This window comes from Ambystoma mexicanum, chromosome 4p (assembly GCF_040938575.1).
Source record: "Ambystoma mexicanum isolate Mex_15411 chromosome 4p, UKY_AmexF1_1, whole genome shotgun sequence".
In the NCBI taxonomy this organism is placed as follows: domain Eukaryota; kingdom Metazoa; phylum Chordata; class Amphibia; order Caudata; family Ambystomatidae; genus Ambystoma; species Ambystoma mexicanum.
This window is the reverse complement of record NC_090927.1, coordinates 382,141,082-382,156,377: the sequence shown is the minus strand read 5'-3', so window position 1 is coordinate 382,156,377 and position 15,296 is coordinate 382,141,082. Positions and strand designations below refer to the sequence as shown.

General features: G+C 45.3%; 1 protein-coding gene across 1 annotated transcript in view; it reads left to right on the top strand.

The window, feature by feature from the left end:
* GEN1 (GEN1 Holliday junction 5' flap endonuclease) overlaps window positions 1-15,296 on the top strand; it is a 742,451-nt gene that overhangs the window by 470,000 nt on the left and 257,155 nt on the right. The window contains exons 9-10 of the mRNA XM_069605926.1: window positions 7,265-7,301; window positions 7,391-7,471. Of these exons, the coding sequence (XP_069462027.1) occupies window positions 7,265-7,301; window positions 7,391-7,471 (118 nt within the window). The remainder of the gene's footprint in view (window positions 1-7,264; window positions 7,302-7,390; window positions 7,472-15,296) is intronic.

Here is a 15,296-nt window from a genome sequence, read left to right as displayed (position 1 = left end):
TTCAAACTGGTAACACCACTGCCACGTCTTAGGAAATAGGCTGATGCCCATTTGCTTTCTTAGTATTGGTTCGCCATAGGTCGTTGGCAGTAGGCTCTGGTTAACTGCACCTTTTTAGTTGCTGTTAATCTCCCCTCTCCAATTAAACCTAACAGCAGACATGATCCGTCGTCATCATTTGAAATGTAACTGAGTTTGTGACATGTCTCCTTTCTCCGCTAGTGTTTTCCCCAAGGAGATCTTTTTTTGACACCATCTATACTAGATTTACATCTAGTAATCAATTTAAGGAGGTGGGCTAGGCGAGGCATGGGGCTGCTTTAATTGTGCCTCTCAAAACCACTTGTATTAATTGATACTCGTTGCATTCATCTGGAAGCACCCGATCCGCTATTCAGACCTTTTCTTTCGGGGAATGCCAGACCTAGTAATCGGGGGCTTAATCTTAATCCTTAGATCGCCCTGTGTTTTCAGACATTAAAACGGACTCTTGAAAGTGTTGATGTTTTCCATTGAGGAGCAATTGGAATTTTCTTGAGGACTCCTTATTGGAGAACCCAGAGCTACAGCAATTTATTTTTGGTGCTCTGCACAGGCTATTTTGTCATTTGAGCCTTCTTACCGACAAAAACGAATTCCTAGTGATCACTGCATTACCTTTAGTCATAGTGTTGAACTTGATACCAATTTTTTCAGGCGATAATTGGAATCCAGAAATGGTCTGAGGAACTTCTCTATATACTCGATTCTCGCAACTATTTGATTCTTACTGGCCAAAGCATTGCATTTCCATCTATAGGTTAATCTTTTTGTTGCTTGCAGAGGCAATTTCCAAATTCCTATCCTTCTGTATTGCCTCCTGCATCAAGGAGTGCTACCTCATTGATGACTCTACAACTCTGGCTACAGTTTTGACTCCCTCTAGCTGACATTGTCGACAGCCATCCACAGGCAAGGTTCCATCTCTGGGAATGTTTGGCTCCTACATGGGCGTCTCTTATGACGTTTGCCTCTTTGTATCTCTATCCATGGCACATACACATTTTGGACAGGTTTATGTCCACAGCTTGGTAACCTGACACTGCCAGTAACCTATGCTTTAGGTTTCCTGATTTCATTGTTTATTTTTCGATTCTGGTGTTTTTTCCAGAGTTTTGAAAGTGTTTCAAAATCTGTGTTATCATTATTTACCCATTGCATATCACTCAACGAAATTAGACAACTGTGTTTTCTCCAGCATTGGATGCACGTGGTTTCACGTGGTTAGAATATTCCCTACCGTCAGGCTGGGAACCCTGAGTCTTTTTTTTTAAAAAGCGTTTTCCCTTGGAAAACTTTGACACTTTAGCGTCCTATCGACATCCTTTTAGGACGCTTACGCACCACCCAATAGGATGTAGGGTATAAATAGACCTGCCCCCGCGGCTTCTCCTCAGATTTCAACCGTCTCCAAAGTGTCAGGATCACCTTGTGTTTCTACGCTTTTGTGGGTTGTAGTCATTCTTTCCTGATGTCGGGGAAAGCGCTGTTTCGCCCATGTGCTACGTGCAGAATGAAAAAGGTTTATGAAGGGGACGGGCACATGGACTGCCTTTTTTCCTCTACCCTCATCACTCCGTGGATACCTGTGACATCTGCAAAGGTTTCTCGCAGAAAGCATTGAAGGACCGCAACAGGCGTCTGATATCGTGACTGAACGAGGGGGCCTACCCTCCATCTGAGGTAGGGTCGGTGCACAGTCTAGCGTCGGCAAGGCCTTCCCCCGTGGTTCGTCGCTGATCGGTGTCGGGTGAGCCTCTGGCAAAGAAGCCACGGCCTACAGAAAAGAGTCGTCCCTCTTCGGGGAAACATCTGACGAAAGGGGCTCCTTCATCGTCAAAACATGGTCAAACTGACCACTCCCGAAAGCCTGAAAAATCTTCTACCACTTCGAAAAAGGACAAGAAGGACTCTTCGTGATGCCCCTTCTCAGGAGACCATCATAGGTCTTCCTCGAGTAGAGAATCGTTGAAGCACCTGTCCAGAGACTTAAAAAAGGCGGGATCGCCTGACAAGTCTACGCCACAACTGCCAGCACCGTCAACGGGAGTCCCGTTGTCGACGGCTTCACTGCCGGCTACACTATCGTCTCTACAGGGGTGTTGTTGGCACCAGTGGCGGCAATTGACAAGGGCCCCACGTTTTCATTGTCGCTGGTCGATGTGCCAGTGTCTTGGCAGCCTTCAGCGTATGACGCCATTCTACCGGATACCCTACTGCAACAGGAGTCGGCCCTCTCTGTGCCGACGATGGAGGAGGAGCAAGAGCCCGTAGTTCATCCTACAAATCTTGGCTTACAATGCGTGGGCCCTTCGACGGCGGGAGCGCAGGATGTACCACCTGTGTCTCCTCTGTTGAATCCGCAGTCGCTGCTCTCTCTTCAGGTGTTATCTACTCTGCAGTTCCTTTTTAAGTCAGCTGGATGCCAGACTGCCTTTTGGAGTACGCCTCCGGTAGCACCTATCGTCGACGCGGCAGGTGCCCCTTCGCGTTCAGCGTCCACGGCGGAGTTGCCAGCTTCCCGGCCGATGGGCACAGAACCTCCTCGTTCCCACCCGGAGGAGGGTGAGCTACAGGACTCTGAGTCGGACCTAGGTCCTAGAGACTCCATCTCGGACATTTCATCATCGCCATCAAGTGACCCAACGTGCGAGTCTGACGGAGAAATAGAGGCTCCTAGGAGTCTGGCGCAACCGTCTTCCCCCGGATGACATTGGGGCTTTTCATGTCATGATGGCAAAAGCCTGTGAGTTTGGTCTGACCCCAGAGGAAGAACCGAAAGAATGTTTATTTGACCAAATGGGAATGAGAAGAAAAGTAGTTTTCTCCGTTGTGATCCTGGACCACGTTTGGCAAGAAGGCTTACGTACCATGCGCCATCCATTTTCGGAGCCTGCAGTTAAGGGCAGGTTAGATAAAAAAATTCAAGGCCCCGGACTCTACGCCAACGTGTTTGCTTGCACAACCTTCTGCTGAAACAGTGGTGTTGGCGCCGGCTAGCAGGAAAGCCAGAACACAACACAACACCTCCTGACAGTGAAGCTAGGAGGCAAGATGCTTTTGGAAAGAAGGTCTTAACAGTGGGGGCGACGACAGTCAAGGCCATCTCCTTGGCGATTATGGCACGCTATGACCGCGAAATGTGGCATCGCCTTGCCCCCATATTAGAACATCTGCCCGAAGAACACCGAAAGGCAGCCATGCTATTGGTGCGTGAAGGTGAGGAGGCATCAAATCACAGCATTAGCATTGCCGTAGATTTAGCAGAATCGGGGTTCAAGCAGATAAACAATGGTGGGGTATTAAGGAGGCAACCATGGATAAAATGCACAGACTTTAGGCCTGAGGTCCATTATAAGGTTCTGGGCATGACTTGTGAGGGTGAACAACTGTTTTGGGAAAAAAATAGATGAAGCCCTCAAAGGCATGAAAGAAGACTCCGATACGGCAAGGTCACTGGGAGCTTTATAAAGGGGGCGAATGTTTCAGCCCTTTCGTCCCTTCCGTGGAGCTTCAGGGAACACTCGATTTGCCGCATCCAGAGACCAAAACTACAATCGGTCTGGATACTCCTCACAGGGATACAGACGAGCAGTTCAGGCTACACGAAGAAGCTGTGATTTTCCAACATCCAGAAGGAGAGGAGGACCGTCGTCTTCCACCAAGAGTAAGCAATCGAAATCGCAGCAATGACGGTCTTCGAGATGTCCTGGGAGGCAGAGTGGCCCTACACGTCAACGAATGGGAGAAAATTACATTGGACCATTGGGTATTGGACACGGTCAGACTGGGCCACTCTCTAGAATTCAAGGACCCACCACTTCCCATCCCTCCTGTGTATTCTGCGCAACCTCATCTTCACATCTTACAGCAGGAGGTTGTACTTATGCTGCAGAAAGTTGCTATAGAATTGGTTCCAGTAGCTGAGAGGTGTCGGGGGTGGGGGGGATGGGGGGGTTTACTCCTGTTACTTTGTAGTCAAAAAACCCAACGGCAAGTGGCGACCCATTCTGGACCTTCAGGCCCTGAACAAAACTCTGCAACGCCTGAAGTTCAAAATGCTTACACTTCAGGAAGTCATCCGGTTGGTGCAGCCAGGAGAATTTCTGGCATTGTTGGATTTGCAAGACGCGTATTTCCACATACCTATGCATCGACAACACAGAAAATTCCTACGGTTTGTGGTGGGTCAGAATCCTTGCCAATTCCGAGTGCTCTCATTCGGTCTAAAGTCGTCTTCCAGGATGTTTACGAAATGTTTAGCGCTGGTGGTGGCGTGGCTCCGACGAGAAGGTCATCACGTCTATCCTTATCTGGACGACTGGCTGATACGGGTCTCGGCCCCGACGGCGACGCAGGCAAGTCTCAACGTTACCATGCAGCTGTTGCAACGGTTGGGCTTTGTGGTCAACTTCGAAAAATCATTTCTGTCTCCCTCCAGGAGCTTGGTATTTTTGGGCGCGGAATGCCAGACTCAGTCTGGTCTGGTGAAGCCTTCGGTCGAAAGAATTAAAAATACTCAAGCAGAAAGCGGCAGAGTGGAGAGTCGGAACGAGAGTCTCGGTCAGGAACTACATGTCACTGCTGGGAGCCAAACGTGTTTCAAAATCTGTGTTATCATTGTTTACCCATTGCATATCACTCAACGAAATCAGACAACTGTGTTTTCCATTTTAGGGAAAAAGTACCTTATTACTGCTGTGTGGATGTTATGCATAATTGTTTCAAAGCTAAAAATAAATTGCAGATTATGCAGATGCAGTCCTTGCATTCTTGAAGCTGTAGTTCTGAATTTATAATGGAAAAGGAAAGCTGTACATACAAACATGCAAGGAATCAAATAAGGACTTGATGAGCTCCAGTTCCCTGACATGGCGCAATGTTAGAGCCTGAATACATTTTTCAGTGAACCCTAAGATATGTAATACCCAAAAGATAATATAAATCATGGTGTTCAAGAAAGGGTGGAAGATGCATGAGCGACATAGGCAGGTTTGTTGAATATTGTGATGAATCCAATGGAGTCATCACAGATTCCCCGGTGGTGACCTCCTCTCCTGTGGCCAGGGAACGGCAACCGCTTCCTGATCCTGACCCTGGGGGCGGCTATATGAGGGAGTATCACATGGAAGTTAACAACTAGCGGGGAGATGTTATGACTTAATTGCCTATTTACAGCTGTTGGTTCCCCCTTGTAGAGGAAGTAAAGAAACCTCTTGCCAATATTCTTTAGGTCAAGAATAAAAGCTCCAACAACAACTTTTTTTGCTTCTGGTGCACCTTTATGTGAAACTGTTCTCTCATGTAAAACCACTGAGAGAGACTATATAAATACTGTATGTCCAATGACAACCATGGACTCCAACTCCCATAACCACCTAAGTACTGAGACAAGGAGGATGAAGGAGTTGGTACAAAGTAACAGGAGCCCGAAGCTCAATGTGCAGACTAGTTGTTCAACAAAACCACCTGTGCGCTGGACATTTAAAGATGGCAATGAAGATGTTGGTTCCTCGGCAGGGCCTTACGAGCGCTGGAGACATGAACCAGTGTGGCGGAGCAGTGGAGTTCACTGAGACAGAAAGAGAGAAGCAGTGCACGAGCAGGGCATGCCGTGGAGACGCTGGGAACCATGAGAGAGTTCCTGGGCGCTTGGCAGCTCGAAGAGGCAGTGTTCCCCTTACCGGGACCTGTAGGGAAGCTGGCGCGTGTCAGCAGAGCCACGAAGGAAGCCGGAAGGATGCTTGCACAATCCAGAGTGGGAAGCAAGAGGCAGAGTCACGCCGCAGAAGCACAAACAGGACCAGAGATGCTGGAGAACTGGTGAGTCAGGCCAGAGCAAGTGGGGGTCCCCAGGGCATTCCGGTGACCGCGCCAACGGCAATTTCAATGTTATGAGAATGCTAATACAGAAACCACAAGAAGATTGTTTGAAAGCAGAAAAGGCAAAGTACAGATCCAAACCCCAATAGGATACGAATGCATGAGATGCAGATGTGGGTCAAGGTTTGAACGAACATTAAAGCAGGCTAAGAACAGGATATGCAGTTTTGGTAATACAGAGGAACTGTGAAAACACATGAGAAGTCCTGGCAAGGGACGAATACCAGGCAATTGAAACACAAGAGTAGTCCTGGCAGGTATTGCCTAGTGTACTCTCCTGCCAGGTCTTCTCTTGTGTTTCATAAGTGCATAAAGAGTCCTGGCAGTGGACAAAGAAGAAACTTGTATTAAAGAAAGACTGTTACAGAACTTGTTGCCTAACATGAGTATTGTGAATCAAGGAGTGACGCAAAGGAACTGTTCGCAAAGAGAGATTGCCATCCCATTTAAGAATCCAGGGGAAGGGAACCACCCTCTGGATCCAAGGTATTTTCACCTTGTAGAAGATTTGGGTTGGAGCTGTTCTATTTTTTTCATTTATGAACACTTTTGTGGTGCGAGGGGCAGGATAGTATGTTTTGGACACGAGGACGGCTTTTCAGTTTGTGACATCCTGACGCAGAAGGATCCTTTTGGTTTTTAGGTAGGGAATCTCCTCTTTAGAATAGAGTCAGAATGGCATTTTTCCAATAATTTTTAATTTAAGTAAATGTCCAGCAGATGGCAGTGCTGACCTTATATTTAATTGTCATGTGTAGCAAAGTCAGTGGTGCTATGGAGTGGACTTTTTCGAACATTTTCGGATAAACCCCTAATAGAGAAACTATTCTTGGGGCGTAAATTGGATGACTTCAAATTTTACTGATGTCGAATTATACTCAACTCCCTACTGTTTCTATGTAATCTACTCCAACCCGAGTTTAGAATATATATATATGATCAGATTTTATGTTAGAGTAAATAAAGGTTTTTGTTGACACGAATTTGCGTATATGTCATGTAACTCTAATACATTTGTCGCTCACATTTTCAATTTGATATTTTGTCCTTCTAAAAGATGAAAACTGTGTTAGAGCTCAGTTGATAGAGGAGGTGGCCAGCCACAAGAAGGAATAGACATGCAGAGCAACTGTTCACATAACCATTGTTTTGAGAACTTGGAAAAGCAGTTTTCCAGTCCTGCCACCAGGTGGCAGTTATGCACTCCCACAGTGGTGAATGAGCAGTGACTGAGCTAAAGTTTCCTTGAATTTATTTCAAAACGCATTGTCTAATCAAAATGATTTCTTCTAAATTCTGTGTTTAATCCATTTAAAGTCTGTATTCTTTTTTTGGCTTTTAGGAAAGCTCAAGCCTGTGCAGGATTCCCTTTCCGTGAGGTAAGTGAAAAGGGCACATTTTTAAAATCCGTTTGAATTTGAGCCAAAAACATTTCAATGCGTTTTTGTTTCTTTTTTTTTGTTCAAAGGTTATTGAAGAATTTCTGATTTCTAAAGACAAGCGGGTGAAGAATATTAGCTGGTTGAGGCCAAACATATTGTCTTTTCAGGTAATGTTTTTTTTCTGCAAGGTTTATTATGTAGCATGCACATTCATTTAGGATATGTGCATATAGCAACACATAATAGAAGAGGAAAAATGAACGCCGAAAGGCAGTGAAGTTAATGAAGAAATGTGTTTAAAGTGCGCAGTATTAAGTGCAATCCATGCAAATGATATCATTTAAAGTTACACCTTTCAGGCCCATGGCTCTTCATCAGGATCAAATGCTTAGTGAATAGTTGAAAACAACAATATAGTATCCTACATGGAGCAAGGCTCTTGTATACTTTTTTGTCTTTTCACTTTTTCCTCTGATGGCCCATTCGAATGCCATGTTGAGTGTGAAAATGTTACTTTATTCACTATTGTACATTGTTCACTATGCACCTTTAAATCTCACAAGCCATTTTAATGAACCTTTATATGAATTTAGAAAAGCTAATACCATAAAGTGAAGTCAGTAGAATATGTGCAAATAATTTAAAATCAAATGTGATGGTATGTTGCTGCTTTTTACGTAGCACAACTGCAGCCCTTTCCATGGTCTCCTGGTGCTGTAGGAAGAAAGAGCTAGTTAGTAACACAACAGGGATAATGATGTGTTATTTATGTAGCGCCTTTATCCAAAGCGCTTATCAGTGCAAGATTGCGTTGTTGTGCTGATGGCTAATTTTGGAAGCAAAACCGTTCTTGTGCAGGGTAATCTTCTAAGCGTTTTGGCACATAGTCAGTTAAGACGTCATTTGGGTGTACCCTGAGGTAGATATGTTTATTGCGTATTAGGTCGATATCTGTGGTGATGTGTTTGAGCTTCATAGTTTTGTGGTTGGCTCCGGGTTGTTTAACGCCACACACATTTGGAGCTACATCAGGTCATGCATAGCCTGTTCCATGCGTTTGTGGTTGTTATTCATATTGCGTTTGCTGGAGGGTGTTCAGTGGTGTGGTCAGATGTGATGTAAGTTATGGTGCAAGATCTAGCAAGGTTATTTGGAAGCAATTTAGATATCTAATATCAATAGAAGAACAATATCACCGGGTCTATGTTGTACAGGGTAGAATCATGTGGCAGTAAATCAATCAGGAATCGGGAGCAGAATATTCAGCATTCCAAGCAGCCAGACTTTGAGGATCAAAACATTCAATGTCGCACACAAGGAGCAGAAATATTGTGCACATTAGATATTTAAGGAGCATGCATCACTCAAGGGCAAGGCACCAACAGGCGAGATCGGGGACCATGAGGCACAAATTTAACAAGATCCCTTCTAAGGAACACAATATTTAGGAAATCAAGTGTTTGGGTTTTTAGACTTTGTGGATCCAGAGCTTTCGGGCAGAGAAGATTTAGTGTGACTGACTTCCTACGGTTTGGTAAATAGCAATACCTTCAGTGATTTTCGAGGTCGAGGTCCCTAGTTAAGCCGTCGTGTTTGTGAAAGTGAGTTTTGCGTGCCTCCTTTCTTATGTAACATGAAACTGTCAAGCATACATTGCAGCTGGATCTTAGCGTTATTTTTGGGTGATATTTGGGATTTTACTTTGCATACCTTACTGGTAACCATTGGAGATTTCAAGTGCAGGTATTCTACGGTCTCTTCTGTTGAGTCTTAGCGGCTCTCTTGCAGCTGTGCTCTAAATTCTCTGCAGTTTCTTTTGTAGTTGTACTAGGATGCTAAGGTATATGCTGTTAACATACTAGAGAGATTACCGGACAATGGATATGACCACGAGAACCCCATGTGGTAAAGCGAGAGAGGGCATGATGCATCTTATAAAATCAGGAAATTATGGATTCATTAATTGCTTTCGAAATCCAGCAAGAAACATTTCTCAAGTTGTGTGAAGGGTTTAGTGCAAGTTAAAGCCCATGGGTTTGCTTTGATATATACACACGGATGGTCATCAAAAACCTTTTCATCTTTAGTGGCAAGAGATTTAATATCTCTATCTATAGGCACACAAAAGATGGAAATAAAATATAAACATAAAAATATGTTTTCTCGAAATAAACCATGCATATTGCAGCATTAAATAAACATCTTCAGCACAAATATACATTAAAATGAGTACAATTTGTAATTGCCAATACTTTACAAATAGCAAAAATGCCTGTTACGTATAGTACTGATAATCATTTTTTCCACCAGAACCAGTATGTCATAAGAGATCAATGAGATGACAAAATGCCTTCCTTAAATCTACAAGAACACTGATAGAATGACTCTTGAGCCATGGGGAAATTCTCCTTCAACTTTTGGCAGGCTGTGGCCAATGCGGCTGAATACGTCCCGGAACCAGAGATGAGGGTCGGTTTGCTGTCCTTGGTCACTGATGGTGTTGAGGGCTGCGCACCAGATGTTGCAATCAGGACTGGATGCTGCAGACTGGGTGAGCGGATCCATGGACACGAGCACTGTTGTCAGATACCACTCTTTGCTGAGGACATCTCGGTTTGCAGCTGATGTTCAGGCCAAGCTGTTGGACATGCCCTTCGAAGGACAAAACCTTTTTGGTGCTATGGCTGAGGACGCCCTCCAGAAGGTTGTCTTCAAAGGTAACAGCGAAGTCCTGGGGGATTGTCACAATGGCTCAATGATATGTGCATAGAAGGATTTGATCCACAACTCTCAGACTCAGCCAAATCCTTAGGCTTGACAGCAATCTGTCCTTCCAGAAAAACATAGCGAAGAAGGCCCTAATAGACTAGCTCAGAATCGCTACCCTTTGAAAAATGAAACCCTTCATCCTGCTGCAGGACGTCCATACCATATTGTAGGCCCTTGTGATCTCGCACATCGATGGGGGAAATGCTCTACTGACAGGGCTCCCAGCTGCTCACTTGGCTCCCCTAAAAGCAGTCCACCACACTGCAGCACGTCTTAATACAGGAGCACGAGCACGGAAATCTGACTGAAATTACCCCCATCCTACGTGAACTACATTGGCTTCCACTCCAAGCCAGGATACTGGTGAAGACTGCATGTGTCATCTAAAAAACAGCCACGAGTTGCACATCAGCGTACCTGGCGGCTAAGCTCCACATATTTGGTGGCACACTCCTCGTGCAGCAAATCGACCAACCGGCTTGAATCACAACTTGTCTGCAAAAAGTGGACCGGCAAACAATTCTTCTCTTGTCATGCACCCACCCTCTGGAATTCAATCTGTGATGGCTCGGAATGCCCCCACAATTCTCCAAGTTTGCAAATCTCTCAAAACATGGCTCTTTGAACAACACCTGACCAAGGACTAATTCCAATGGATGCAGATAACGACACATAGACCACACAGTTAAAAGATTCCATCCCAAATGCCGGCTATGCACACAGCACTCCACTGCTCTCGAGCTAGGTCCATGCTTTAAGCAATAAAACAAAAAATAAAATTTGCCCCAAGAGGCCGTGGTCAGTTTGCCCCAGGAAGAATCCAGGGCAGATGCTTGCTGCGTGGTTGAGGTTCAGGTGCCCAGAGTGGTGGTGCGACCATAGCCCCCCCCCCTCAACCCCACCAAACCTCAGGGTGCAAAACCTCAGTGACGGGCTATGGCACTCAATACCAGTGTGGGGGAGGCTTTCACTGTTTTTATTTTATTTATTTTTTTAAGATTTTTATTTTGAAAACAAACAATACAAACCAAACTTGCAGCATTATTTACAACAGACTCGTGAACATCAATTAACGCTCATTACTGCTCCCCAGGGGAGGCTTTCACTGTTCATCCTGGAATGGTCAGGACAACGTCCAAATCTTTGACTTTACAGGTCATCCTTCTGGGATATTGCCTCCTGTTCCTCCAGCGCTCACAGGACCACGGCCAACAGGCCACCTCCTTGTCTCTGGACCCCATCCTCTTGGAGGTGATCTGTAGGCTTTTATTGAAAAATGCGGTCAAGCGGGTACCGCGATTGGAATGAGGCAGGGGGTGGTACTCCACATATTTTCTTGTTCCGAAGTAGCATGGGGCTTGCGCTCCATTCATGACCTGCGGCTGCTGAACCTGTTCCTGCGCAAGGACACTCTCATGGTTATTCTGACTCAGATACTGCAAGTCCTCGATCTGCAGGAATTGTTGGTATCACTGGACCTTTAGTATGCCTACTTCCTGTGCTTTTGATGAATCAGCACGTGGAAGTACCTGAGGCTCATGGAAGGCCAACATCACTACCAGTTTAGAGTCCTGTCATCTGGTCTTTCTTCCGGCCCAGGGTTTTCACCAAGTTGCTAGCGGTGATGGTGGCTTGCCTCCGGAGGGAGGGCATTCATGTCTTTCTCTACCTGGAGGACTGACTTGTTAGAGATCGCTCCCCAGCTCTAGTGTCAGAACATCTATTCCACAAATGCACACTATTGCACAGCCTGGGCTTTTCCCTGAACTTCAAAAAGTCTCAGGTTTTGCCGTTCCAGTCCCTCCGATTTATTAGAGTAGTCTCGGACACATGAACAAAATCATTTTCACTGTTTTACCTGAACTATTTGCTATAAAGTGCAAAAAAGTAGGTAATTCGTGAATATTAAAGAGTGCTTTTTGGGAAAGAAAAATTCTTTATTTTCCTTGCGTATAGACATGAAAAAGGTTGGAATGAAAGTGTGGAATGGCATAAAATAACATGATCTCCAAGTAATGTAACTTCAGTTGTTCTGACTAATCCTCATAGACGTTGTAAACTCCCGCTGTTTTTGGCATAACAGGTAAAACAGTGAAAGGAAGCGCCCCCAATTTCAGCACGATCCTCCCCGCAATGAGAGACAATAAGGGACTCTCCCGTAGTGGGAATAAGACCAAGACAGAGTGCGGGTGAGCGTAAGTGGGAGTTTATCCAAAGAATAGGGCATGCAAAGAACTCTGCAACTCCCGAGAGCGCTCTGTCTGACAATAGCAAAGACAGGCGTATTTCTAATACAAAAAACGTCATCAGAACCTACACACTATAGGGGGCACAAGTTAATTGGGATTGGGTGGCGTCGACTAACTATAGGTGTTGCTGCAGCGTGGTTGGTCTTGGCGTGAGGACGTCACTGGTCAGCCTCGTGGGTTGGGTTGGGCCTGGCAGGCCAGCTTGAGGTCATCCGAGCGGTGTTGGTATGCTGGGGCAGCCTGTGACAAAGATGAATACCTTTCCTGACTCGTTTGCCCTAGGCCATGCACACTGCAGTTATTCAAGAAACGACATCTAAGTTCATCAATAAATCGCTCAGCAGTTTGTCTTATAAAATAAACGCAACACATGAGGAATGCACCTCGTGAGAGGTCCGGTGGTTGTCGGTTGGGGTGAGATTTACCTGTGTCCTATTGACCGGTATTTTAGGTCGAGGGGCTGGGCTCTGGGGCCTGAGCCGAATGATACATGTCTGTCTGCCGCGTTAGAAGTTATTATATAAATGGGTCTCTGTGTCTTGTCCCAGTGATGGGGGTCGTCTTTGCACGGGGTCATGATTCTTGGGGTGGTCTAGGGGGGGTTGTGGGATTTACGAGAGGGTGCTGGTAGATCAGTAGATTCAAACGTGGGTTTATTACCGTGCTGTAAATAACACAGGTGGCGGGCTGTGGCCTTGGGTGCGGTACCGGGGCCTCTGACTCTCTGAAGCGGCTCCAGCTTGTTTGGGGGAGGTGAGGGAGCGCGGCACATGCCTTAGCTTCTTTATCTGGCAGGCTTGGTAGGGTGGGAGGGAGAATGGCCTTGCATATATTCACAAAGGTTTTTTCCTCGTGCGTTGCTAACTTTTGAATGCAGAACTTTTATAATGTTCCGCCTTATTTCGATGTTATTTAAACACACATATATATTTCAATTTCGTTACACATTTCTTTAATACAGTCGGTCCGAGTACCTTTTCATTACCTAACATTATATTTACTACATGGTGTGATTATTTTATGTACATTAGACGTTACACGAGGTAGTTCTAGGTTATGGCCTACAGAGATTGATGCTCGCTGCTTTAGGTGATTAAGAAAGCATATATGAGTTCAGGTTTCTACATAAAATTGTAAGAACACTTATACAGATAAAGGCTATACATTTGGTCGACATCTTTCTCGGTGGTTATAGCAGCACTAGTCCAGACCTGGGGTGGTATCATGTAACGTTACATCTTTATGGTTTATTCACAGTTTACAGGATCTGTTTAAACAGAGGTAGTTCGTTAATACCAATACTTGAATTATTTTCTACTTTCTTCAGATAGTGATGCTTCAGCTTTTTTCCCGTCACCCTGGCCTCGCGGACCAGGTCGTGCGGGGTGCAATATTACATTGTGAACGATAAAATGTTACAGTGTTAGCATCTCGGGTTAGCTCATACCCGACTTTCTCATGGGAACGCGCTCGCAGCGGATCTACCAGGGCTACTGCGGCGGCAGAGATGCATGAAAGGCCCTCCAAAGGTGGGGGCCTCGTTACAGTGTGCTGAACTCACGCCATGTTTGCTAGACAAGATGGCTTCTAGGCCTAACTGAATTTTGGTATATGCAGGGAACGGATACGTGTGGGCAATGTCGTCGGCGGGTGAACCCTCCTCCACCTGGGCCCGGGTGGCATGAGGGGACGGCCACCGAGTCATGGTCCTCACCTGGGGAGAAGGCTGCAGGTGAGGAGGGCCTCGCGGCCAGTCCTCCCCTACAACAGGACCATAAGTGGTAAGTGTAATTAGAGGGTCAACTGCACTTAGGGTCATGTTGGGTGAACATGGAATTTTGTATGGGGAAATTAAGCCATTGTGAGCAATTGAAATACTTAAAGTAAAGCACCCGACATCGTGTACGCATTGGCATTGTATTCTGCGGGTGCAATCAGGCATTGAGTTGTCTTTTGAACACTTGAGTCTACATTAGTAAGTATGATGGGTGTAGCTTGTTAATCTGTGTCAATAGGAACAGGTCAAAACATATTTTTGGGACTGGCTGGTGATGTTTTTTCGAATGTTGGAGTAAAAATTTATTTTCATTTTAGACTTTATATAACTGTTTAAAGATGGGTGTTTATATCATTAATTGGAGAAATATATTACTTGTAGGTGGCATTTCAAAGCATATCTGGAATACAAAAGAATAATTGTAATGTCTGAAGCAAAAAAAGTACGGTTGGAATGAAGTGCAGTAATTTACAAGCCAAAAGAATGGACACATGGAGATGATGGATATTATTAATTTCTAAAGGAACAAAAGAAGGGTGAATTATAATAGCTAATGCAGAATGCTAGTGAGGAACGCCATATAAAGATTGGGACTAGAAGATGCGGGCAATGTGCAATACAGTCATTAGTTTTGAAGTGGAATAGGAACTAATTGTGTGTAACTTTGTAATATGGATACATCTTGCTTAAATTGGCAGTTTGCAGTGTTCTGATTTGTTGTTTGTTGTGAGGAACTGAGGTGGTAGCCATCTTCTCCAGCATGGGGTCTGGCATGGATTCACATGCTCATGAATATTCCCCGTCGTCAGGCTGGGAATCCTCGGTAAAGAAAAAAACCAGTATCAGTTTCGTTTCTGATCTGTCTTTCGTAGTAATAACCAATCACTGGTCTCTGCGTCATACTGACCACAGCCAATGACTGCCCTCTACCTAAGCACCGCCTCTGGCAGCCATCTTCAGATTTTTACCGCACGTTCATGTGTTGGGATCCTCGTGCTATTGCTCTCGAGCGTTAGTGCTATTTTTTCGCGCTTTTCACAAAAAACTTCGATTCTTTCGGTCAAAAGAGCCTCAAGCTCCACCGATCCTACATCCGATCAACGGGGACCCGTGTCGGATTCATCTGTGCCCCTCAAGGGTGAAGATTTCGTCGAGCTACACTTCGGAGGACTCCAGAAGCTTCTCAGGCCCGGTCTC